Raw genomic sequence first — 10,999 nt, forward strand, 5'->3', positions numbered from 1 at the left:
ATGAAACGTCCTTCAATCTATCAATAACTTCAGTTGGTGTTAATCCTTGATCTATTCTGACTACCGCTGTCTACCAAGACCCCGCCCCCCCCCCTACCCGCCCGGATACACAAGTCACCGCTGTGTCCCATACTCAGATTTGTTCTAGAATTTACCCGCTTAAGTCTATGGTGTTTGCTGGGAAGCCCGTAACACCATGTTTCTTAAACACTTGTAAACTCTACATTCCTCAGTTAACGATGTTAAGTAAACTCCTCTCGCTTTCTCGGTAAACTTTCCAGCAGTCGTGTAGCCCGCAGTTTACAGTGTGGTCCTCGTAGCTCCGCCACAGTCTCGAAGCGAAACAAAAATGTCGTTTTCTCCAACATCGAAAACAGGAAGAACTCTTCCCTCACCGTCACTCACCCGCGGCGGTCTACGGAAACAGAAGGAAATTGTTACGTACCTTAAGACTTGGTGGATTCCTGTCACACGATGAGCTAAAGAGAGTTTACCTGAAATGACAAAAAAGATAGTTATTTCTCTCCTTTTGAAATTGTTTATATACATTAAAATCCTCATATACCGCATGAATATTCATATTTTAGTTCATATATGTAAGCTGCGCAGGTAAGTGTGACGCTTGAGCCTCGAGGTGTTACTAACCTTGTCTTGGAGGAGGAGAGCGCTGGTGTACCTGGTCTAGGGAGGTGAGGCGGGGCCCAGTGGTTGACGCAACACTGCTGACGTCACGCTCGCAAACACTTAGCGAGACGACGTAGTACTTCGGCACAAGACAAGAAACACTACGCGAAGAATTAGAGGCACCGACGCGCACGTAATTATCCAACAGCAGTTAAGTGTTGTGGTCGTCTAACATTTGCTGTACAACACTAAACTGTCCCGAGTCTTGACTACGGACAGCAGCAGCAGCAGCGTTCTCTACCCGGGTTTCTCGCACACAACTCAATGGCAACTTCAGTACACTGTTAGCACGTTGTCAGACAGGGATCGAGTAATTAAGGTTCCTGCACACTTTAAAACATTACATCTGTACTGTACACACTGAGCCATTAACTTTACAACATCAGTCCAGGTAAATTACTTTTAACGAAAACACTTGTTTCTTGTATCTATCACAAGCGGTGAAATTTTTCAGATAAATTTTCCGTATTTCCGTCACACGCAACATAGCACTTACCTTGTTTTTCTCCTTGTTTATAAAGGAACGATATTTGTAATAAAGCAATGGACACAAACATGATTCCAGATACGTAGATCACACAGAACCTTCCTGGAGCACCAACGTGCATTGAGTAACCCGTCCTCGACTCAAGTCCATCCTATCCAGCAGTCGACCCCACAGACGCATTCATCAATTTTAACTTGCTGTTCATTCAAAACATGAATTTTCTCAAGTATGAATTAATATTATAATATTTTAGCATATTGTGCATATAGGCGTAGGTTAAGTTACCTGTTTAGGTTCTGTTGACGATTATTTGTATTTGTAGTACGTGGGTGAAGCATTTATAGCGTTGTGGTTCGAACAAAATTCACCAGTGAAGCACTTGTTCCGGAAGTGTTCGAACGAAATCAGTTGTGAGTCGTGTGTAAACCGCTTTTCATTCATAAACAGGGGGTTTGGTGGGTGCATGGAATCACTTTTGGGTCTTTGTTTGGAGGACGGGCTGAACGAGAACGTCAAGTCACGTGAGCTCTCGTTCTCAAACATAACGTTCGAACTCTTAAGAAAACATAGCAGTCTGAACAACTTAGCAACAATGACCAAAAATCGTTAATCACTCAACAAATATATATTGAGAAATTTACACTTTCACAATACTTGCACACAAGCAAACACACGTCACACAGGAAACACAAAATACACAGCACCACAAACTACGCCCAGAGGAACAGTGTTGCCAGATATACAAAACAACGGCTGGAACCACACAGGGTTCACAGTATGTACAACACAACCTGGTTACTACTACCCCGTAAGCACTAACACTGACGCCTAAGCCTTATAGCTATGTATAAATATACCAGAATTTACAAGTATACCAGAAGTTACAAGTATACCTGAAGTTACACGTATACCAGAAGTTACAAGTATACCAGAAGTTACAAGTATACCAGAAGTTACAAGTATTCCAGAAGTTACACGTATACCAGAAGTTACAAGTATTCCAGAAGTTACAAGTATTCCAGAAGTTACAAGTATTCCAGAAGTTACACGTATATCAGAAGTTACAAGTATACCAGAAGTTACAAGTATACCAGAAGTTACAAGTATACCAGAAGTTACAAGTATACCTGAAGTTACACGTATACCAGAAGTTACAAGTATACCAGAAGTTACAAGTATACCAGAAGTTACAAGTATACCAGAAGCAAATACTGTGAACACAAGGTCCATTGAAACTCCTACACACAAGAAACAATTGAAAAAGAAACTACACCTTATCCCTCACTCCCTGATCTGTGTCCCTACAGTTGTGTGTGTGTCCTCTGAGCCACTATGATAGAGCGCAATGTTTCAACAGTCTCTCTACTAATTTTAATGTTCATATTCTCCCCAGCGACTCTTAACTCTCTACTAGAGCGACCAACCACGCCTTAAGAGGCTCCCACTCACAGGTTGAAGTGTCTCCTCCTCGCACGAGTTGAGCAGCTCCTCGTTACCCTCTTCAAGGTCAACCTCCACTTCAGTCACAGCCTCGACTGGATTTTAATTTAGCGTCTCTGTCCTTCATACGTGTTCTGTAAATGGTCGAGGTTTGTTTCTATGAGGATACCAGCCACCTTATACAGATGCCTTACCTCGTGGGCCACACCTGTACACAAGGGGGTGTAGTAGCACCTCTGCAGGAGTACAGGACTGACACTGCCAGAGTCGGGTGTCGGATTGGGAAGCCGACAGAGTTAGGTTTCGTCATTTTGTTCGTCGTGAACCACAGCACTTGCAACAGGTGGTGTCGGGTCAGGTACACTGTCCTCTGGTAATGAAGGAAAGTCATTTTCAAGAATTTTTTTAATTCGGTCTGCTGCCTCCACTTGGCCGACAGCAGCAGCAGCATAGTAAACCACATACCCTCACTTAAAGCAAGTTTTCAGCTGTCCATTGTATAGAAACTTAGTGCTGTGATCCGCCACTAACACTGATGAAGGAATATTTCGGTTAATCTCCATTTTAAGTGTTCTAGTACCATTGACAATTCCTTTTTGGCTATCCCAGAAGTATGCTCATTCAGACGACTAGTGTTCACGTTTGCATAGTGTGCAAGTATGCTAGCAATAGTCCCAGTGAACATTTCCAAAGGGTTAAACCCCCACATAAATATACGCAAACGTCTTACACAAATTAATCACTTGTACCACGACCATCTCCTCATTAGGCAGACTGATAAGGTCGTCATCCTATTCCATCACAAACTTAGAAAACCTTTGTACTGTTTGATAGTGTCACCACCATCCTGTAAGCACTTGTAAACCCACCGATCCCTGCAGCTTGACCTCTAACACATCACACATGGTGGCGGAGACAAGGCCGTAATCACTATGACAAAGTCCACTGCGGGGCTCACCATAGCCCGTGCTACTTGCAACTTTTTGTTCCAAGTAGCGAATCTTAAACAACAACAACAGGTTGACCTTTGAGTCCAACGGACTCCTTCCACTTGAGTGAAGGAATTTAGGAGAACCAATATGGACTCCACCTCCACACGGCATGACTCGCAGGCTGTTGCTGTTGGCCAGCCGCATGAGGGCGCGACCATCACACCAGTTCGCTAGTTTGGTACTAGCGACCGTTTCCCCCCCCCCCCCCAACACACGTCTGCTCACCGTGGTGCCTAAACCACACTCAAGCTTCTCGTCACACTTGAAAACTTGTAAATCCTCCAGCTTGAAAACACAACCCATCCTTCAGCCCCTCCTTCAGCCCGTCCTTCAGCCCATCCTTCAGCCCCTCCTTCAGCCCGTCCTTCAGCCCGTCCTTCAGCCCGTCCTTCAGCCCGTCCTTCAGCCCCTCCTTCAGCCCATCCTTCAGCCCATCCTTCAGCCCGTCCTTCAGCCCCTCCTTCAGCCCATCCTTCAGCCCATCCTTCAGCCCGTCCTTCAGCCCGTCCTTCAGCCCATCCTTCAGCCCATCCTTCAGCTCATCCTTCAGCTCATCCTTCAGCCCATCCTTCAGCCCATCCTTCAGCCCATCCTTCAGCCCATCCTATTAGTAATATATACTGACATGTAGATTTAATGTAAATGTCAGAATATAACGCACGCTGTGAACACGACGGCCCACTGTTTTCATGATGAACTGTGAAAACTTTGTCCAAATGTTTGGTTCACTTCCTTGTTCAAACCTCACGTGTCTGAACATCTCGTCCTCCCCTTCCCCTCCCCTTCCTTAAGGGCGTTGGGGAGGGGGGGGGGGGTCGGTGGAAGCTTGGATGAGCGGTCTGTCGATGCTGATAAAAACGTGCTTATGAGGACGTGTTTTTACGGACGAGCAAATGGGTAGTACGTGCTTTAAAATTACATTTGGGTGACATATTTAGGGAATGTGGGATTGGAAAGTGCAGCATGAGTGATGTATTCGGCCAGTGTGTTGGGGCACCACTGTGATGAACCCCCCCCCCCCCCCTCTGTCTCACACTACCCGTCCTCGCACTAGACTGTTTAAAGCAGCAGCCGGCCTTACCAGACGCACTCATAAATTTTAAAATACTGTTTACTAATCATTGGTTTGTTCTCATATATATATATATAAATTAATATTCTATACATAAAAATTCTATGTATAGTTAGGCGTAGGTTAGGTGTTTAGGTTCTGTTAGCGATTATTTGTATTTAATGTACGGTGTTGAAGCATTTATAGAATTGTGGTTCGAACAGAGGACGTGAGCGAAGCACTTGTTCCTGAAGTGTTCGGACGTCATCAGTTGCGAGTCGTGTGTAAACCGCTTTTTTTTTCATAAAAAGGTGATTTGCCAGCTGGATTAACGAGCTTGGATCTTTGTATGCGAGGACTCTGCAGCCCGTTCACCAAACAAAGACCCAAAAGTGATTCCATGCACCCGCCAAACCCCCTGTTTATTAATGAAATACAGTTTACACAAACCCATCCTCGACTCAAGTTCATTACATCCAGCAGTCGACCCCAAAGACGCATTCATACACTTTTACATGCTGTTCATTCAAAACGGGAATTTTCTCAAATATTTATTAATATTATAATATATTAGCATATTGTGCATATATAGGCATAAGTTAGGTTAGGTGTTTAGGTTCTGTTAGTGATTATTTGTATTTGTAGTACGTGGGTGAAGCATTTATACAACCCGTCCACGACTCAAGTCCATAACATTCAGTGGTCAACCCCACAGACGCATTCATAAATTTTAACATGCTGTTTATTCAAAACGGGAATTTTCTCAAGTATAAATTAATATTATAATATATTAGCATATTGTGTATATATAGGCATAGGTTAGGTTAGGTGTTTAGGTTCTGTTGGCGATTATTTGTATTTGTAGTACGTGGGTGAAGCATTTATAGCGTTGTGATTCGAACAAAATTCGTCAGTGAAGCACTTGTTCCGGAAGTGTTCGAACGAAATCAGTTGTGAGTCGTGTGTAAACCGTTTTTCATTCATAAACACCTGGGGGTTTGGCGGGTGCATGGAATCCCTTTTAGGTCTTTGTTTAGAGGACGGGCTGCTCTGAGTGGGGTCGTGAGCGTGAGCATTCGAATCTTAAAATGAAGCCGTGAGCCCCTTTACTTCTGTGGGGCAAGTCGCAGATCGTCCTCATCAACAAAGGCTTTTACTCATTATTCTAACTGTCATGCTCGCCTGTTTACAAACATAAATCACTTTGTACACGACTCACAACAGATGACGTTCGACGTTTCAAGCCCACGAACGTTCGAACAGAAAACAACAATGCTTTGCTGCCGTTTCCTGTCCGAATCGCACCTGTAAATGCTTCACCTAATAATTTCCAACACAACTTATACCCATAACTTAACCTAACCTAGACTTAACCATACACCAAGTGTTAATATATAACAATATAAATTTATATTTGAGTAAACTTCGATTTTTGAGTAATCAATACGGTAAAAATAATATGTGAGTCTTTGGGGCGGGCAGCCCCTTGAGCCACCACAGCCTGGGGCCTGGTGGTCATAAGTGAGCTGAGCTGGGCTGGGCTGGGCTGGGCTGTGCTGTAACGGTAATACTGAAAATTTTCACCGCTTCCGATAGATACAAGAAACAAGTGTTTTTATTAAAAGTAATTTACCTGGACTGATGTTGTAAAGTTAATGTCTCAGTGTGTACAGTACAGATGTAATGTTTTAAAGGGTGCAGGAACCTTAATTACTCGATCCCTGTCTGACAACGTGCTAACAGTGTACTGAAGTTGCCATTGAGTTGTGTGCGAGAAACCCGGGTAGAGAACGCTGCTGCTGCTGCTGTCCGTAGTCAAGACTCGGGACAGTTTAGTGTTGTACAGCAAATGTTAGACGACCACAACACTTAACTGCTGTTGGATAATTACGTGCGCGTCGATGCCTCTAATTCTTCGCGTAGTGTTTCTTGTCTTGTGCCGAAGTATTACGTCGTCTCGCTAAGTGTTTGTGAGCGTGACGTCAGCAGTGTTGCGTCAACCACTGGGCCCCGCCTCACCTCCCTAGACCAGGTACACCAGCGCTCTCCTCCTCCAAGACAAGGTTAGTAACACCTCGAGGCTCAAGCGTCACACTTACCTGCGCAACTTACATATATGAACTAAAATATGAATATTCATGCGGTATATGAGGATTTTAATGTACACAAACAAGTCCAAAAGGAAAGAAATAACTAGTTTTTGCCATTTCAGGTAAAGTCTTTTTAGCTCATCGTGTGACAGGAATCCACCAAGTCTTAAGGTAAGTAACAATTTCCTTCTGTTTCCGTAGACCGCCGCGGGTGAGTGACGGTGAGGGTGGAGTTCTTCCTGTTTTCATTGCTGGAGAAAACGACATTTGTGTTTCTCTTAGAGACTGTGGCGGAGCTACGAGGATCACACTGTAAACTGCGGGCTACACTACTGCTGGAAAGTTTACCGATAAAGCGAGAGGAGTTTACTTAACATCGCTAACTGAGGAATGTAGAGTTTACAAGTGTTTAAGAAACATGGTGTTACGGGCTTCCCAGCAAACACCATAGACTTAAGCGGGTAAATTCTAGAACAAATCTGAGTATGGGACACAGCGGTGACTTGTGTATCCGGGCGGGTAGGGGGAGGGAGGCCGGGTCTTGGCAGACAGCGGTAGTCGGCATAGATCAAGGATTAACACCAACTGAAGATATTGGTAAACCGAAGGACGTTTGAGAAGTTGTTGCAACTGGTGATCCTAAACCAGTTGAACGATAGAATGGTCAAGTCCTTGTTGGATATGACCCCGATAGAACGACTAAATCACAACGATTTGAAGTTGATGAGTGATGAGGTGACGGGTTGTCAGACGCAACTCATCAATCAACCCAGTGGAGATGTGATGGTACTGAATTAGCACTTGCAGGGTCGTGGGACGCAACACCTGGCCGTCTGGTGTTGCAGTGAACGCAGGGGAAGGGCAGGGGGAACCATCAAGAGAAAGTGCCAAGCCATTTAGACTAAATAGAACTAGGAAGGGATCAGGATAAGCGTCAAATTATTAAGTGTCACTGTCAGTGTGCGTGTGTGAGGTGATCCGGTGTGTGTGTGTGTGTGGTGGCGGGGGTCCTCACCCCCCTCTCCAACACCAAGGTGGGGGCGAGTAGTGGAAACAGTCCCTACGAGAAATCCCTTTTGGTTTTCTGGGTGATGGCTCGTAGCGCCGGGTCTTTTTCGTTACCCCGGCGAGTGATGGCGGGCCTCCTAGTCCCTGAAAATTTCGCTCAAGGGGATTCAAGGCCGCCAACCGTCGCACTTAAATTTCGTGACCTCTGTGACCCTGCGCAGACATCGCTAATGGTCAATGACGTCAGTCAATCTTCATCTTCCTTAAATAAGTTCGTTTTGTTATGGTGTATTTATTCCCATTTTCAATATTTGTCAAGGGGGATTAAAAGGCAGCCTTCCATCCAGCCTAATGTACAGTGATGTCATCTATAGTCTTCCAATAATATGCCCGTTTACAGTAATGACATATTAAAACCCCTTTTCGTATTATTTCCCCATTTTCAGGAGATCATTTGTTCTAGTCAAGACGACATACTGAATATTAGAAATGAATTGTTGTTGTTGTTGTTAAAGATTTAGCTATTCAGGACGGAGTGTCCATGTAGCACGGGCTATGGTGAGCCCGTAATTGAGTTTGGTGATATACATGATAACCTTTTTCCTGTGATATTTAGGTCTAAGTTTAAAATGGAGGAGAGGACTTCTCCTTTTTCCCTGCTTATTTATCGCTTCTGTTTTAGTGCACTGGTTTTAATCTTGTTTTATTAACATTATCTTGGAGGCGGATGTAGATGCAGAATGCTCACTAATGAGTCCCATTCCTCAACAGCTTTTCTAATCATTGTAGTCGCGGTGGAATGTGCATCTATCGCAGCTGCTGTCGTTGGATTAATGTTGAGTTTGATGCGCAGGGGTTCAGTAGCTTCACATTCTAGTAAGTAGTGCAATAGCGGCGCCTCTGCTTCAGTTTCACAGATGTGACACGCTTTAACTATTGGGTTCATTACCTCCCAGCAGCACTTGTACCCAAGTCTGAGTCTGTGTATGGCTACTGCAATGTCTCTGGATATCTTTTTGCCAGGCTTGAAAGAGGAGTAACCAGTGGCTTGTTCGTACCATATCGCAGTGGATCTTCCTTCCACTACTTTGGCTCTGTGGCGACTTTTGATAGTTGAGAATATTTTCTTCTTGATTTGCTCCTTTATCTGTGAGAAACTTGGAGGTATTTGAACCTGTACAACAGGTAGAGCAGTGGCAGTTTTTGCTAGTGAGTCTGCCTTTTCATTACCATCTATGCCAATGTGACTTGGTATCCAATTTAGGGTGATTGACAGCCCTCGATTATGGGCATCTTTTCCTATATGTTGAATTTCTGTGAGGAGATGTATATTATCTCTGTGCTGACTGGATAACAATGCCTGGAGCGAAGATTTAGAGTCGGTATGAATGATGACATCATGTAAATTATTCTCAATTGTATAGTTTATTGCTCCTTCAGGGCATATAATTCTGTTTGCAATGTTGAGCACCCACTGTTCATGCTGCAGTAAGCTTCATGGTTGGTAGTGTAAACTGCTGCCCCCAGCAGAACTTTTTTCTTGATCAACTGATCCGTCTGTGAAGATGTGAGTCGTTGTGGGTCTAGAGACAGTTTCCATTTGTTGCTCTATTACTTCCTTGAGCCTCTGCGGGTCACATGCTGATTTTTTAACTGATAATCTTTCAATGATTATCTTTAGATTTGATTCTTCCCATGGAGGAGGCTGTCGAAAGTGTTGATATGGTCTATCTTCCCCTTTGTTTTTAATGGTCCATTTCATGTCCATTTTCTCTAAAATCTTGACCACATTATCTATCCATGAGCTTGTTCTATACTGTAGGTTTTTCTGAAAGGATCTCTGTATGCTGTCTTTGATTGACAGCCTGGCAGTTGTTCCAGTAAGTTTTCCTATTATGGCGGCTATCCTTTGTTTCATCCTGTTTTCTAATGCTGGTAAATTTGTTTCAATTCTAAGGTTCTCTCGACGCGTCCATATAGGTGCTCCCAGCATTGTTCTCAGAGCATCATTTTGAGACACTTCCAGTTTCTCCCATTGGTTATCACTGAGGGATGTAAGAGCAGGAGCAGCATAGTCGATGAGTGACCTAACTGCTTGAACGTAGTACATTTTGAGTACTGGTAGAGATGCACCCTCTCTAAGACTTGTCAGAGAGCGCAAAACTGAGTTTCTGGCTTTACAGCGTTGCCGAAGATATTCAATTTCTTGAGTGAATTTCAACTGGTTGTCTATTATGACTCCTAGGTATTGAAAAGAGGTAACCCACTCAATTTCTTGTCCTTGTATTGCCAGTCTGATGTCTTGAGTTCTCATTTTAACGGCCATTGCTTTTGTTTTATTGCTGTTTATTTTCACTGCTATGCGTTCCGCTTCCCTGCTGATAATATCTAGGCATTTTTGTGCATGGTTCCTTGCACCTTTGCCATTGATGATGACCACAAAGTCGTCTGCATAGTTAAGAAGTTTGGCTTTTGGTAGCTTGAGCTTCATGAATTGTTCCATGAGACAGTTGAAGAGGAAGGGGCTTAGTATTCCTCCCTGCGGAGTTCCATTTTCCAGCCTCTTTGAGGACGATGTTTTTCCTTGGAATTTGACTTTAGCTTCTCGGTTAAGCAGGCTTCCTTTGGCAAAAGCAAGAGCGTGTCCTTTGATTTCCTTATCCACAAGGCAGCACAGTGTAGCTGGAGCACTGGCTAACTCGAAGGCTTTTTCAAGGTCTAGAAAAATAAGGATTCCAGGTTTGTCATTGATTTTATCCAGGAGGGAGGTAAGGCATTCTGTGGTTCCAACACCTTTTCTGTAAGCAAACATATTTTGGTGTAGTGGATTGGCTTTCCATTCAATTCGATTAAGAGCCATTCTTTCTGCAGTTTTGGCCAGACAGCTTGTTAATGAGATGGGTCTTGGATTTCCTGGGTCTTTAGGTTTTGGAATGGCCCAGGAAATGAAATTGCAGAAAGCATTTATAGGGAACCATACAGGATCTCCTATTTACTTACAGCTCATGTTAAACATAGGAACACTACTTAACCCCTGTTGGAGTCTCCAGGTACATGCAAATATTAATTATATAATTTTCAAAACAAAAGCTGTAACATGACTCAGACATTTTCATTTATTCCTCGCCTCACTGCCCATCCCGTGTTGCCTTGTATCACTCAGAGACATGCGCCCCCCCCTCACCCCACTGTAACATGTACCCATCTATGCCGAATCAAAATAATCATTCAGTGTACATATATATGA

General features: G+C 43.7%; 1 protein-coding gene and 1 long non-coding RNA gene across 3 annotated transcripts in view; one reads left to right on the top strand and one right to left on the bottom strand.

Annotated features, from left to right (window-relative positions):
• Window positions 1–666, bottom strand: part of LOC138353150 (uncharacterized) — a 400,025-nt gene extending 399,359 nt beyond the window's left edge. Inside the window, exon 1 of one of the 2 annotated variants that reach the window (XR_011223094.1) lies at window positions 646–666. This is a non-coding gene — a long non-coding RNA (uncharacterized lncRNA). The remainder of the gene's footprint in view (window positions 1–645) is intronic. The other variant, XR_011223092.1, reaches the window with a different exon arrangement.
• Window positions 667–1,634: 968 nt separating this feature from the next.
• Window positions 1,635–2,507, top strand: LOC138353228 (E3 ubiquitin-protein ligase RNF12-B-like). The gene is made up of 2 exons (XM_069306112.1): window positions 1,635–1,692; window positions 2,032–2,507. Exons 1-2 carry the CDS (start codon window positions 1,635–1,637, stop codon window positions 2,505–2,507), a joined length of 534 nt encoding a protein of 177 aa, XP_069162213.1.
• Window positions 2,508–10,999: the final 8,492 nt, after the last annotated feature.

This window comes from Procambarus clarkii, chromosome 56 (assembly GCF_040958095.1).
Source record: "Procambarus clarkii isolate CNS0578487 chromosome 56, FALCON_Pclarkii_2.0, whole genome shotgun sequence".
Taxonomy (NCBI): Eukaryota; Metazoa; Arthropoda; class Malacostraca; order Decapoda; family Cambaridae; genus Procambarus; species Procambarus clarkii.

Excerpts from the sequence above, each read along its gene's own strand:
- LOC138353228 (XM_069306112.1), top strand. The coding sequence starts at position 1,635 with ATGGAATCACTTTTGGGTCTTTGTTTGGAGGACGGGCTGAACGAGAAC. Across the intron at positions 1,693-2,031 it reads GAACGAGAACGTCAAGTCAC|AATTTACAAGTATACCAGAA; the intron begins GTGAGCTCTCGT and ends TAAATATACCAG.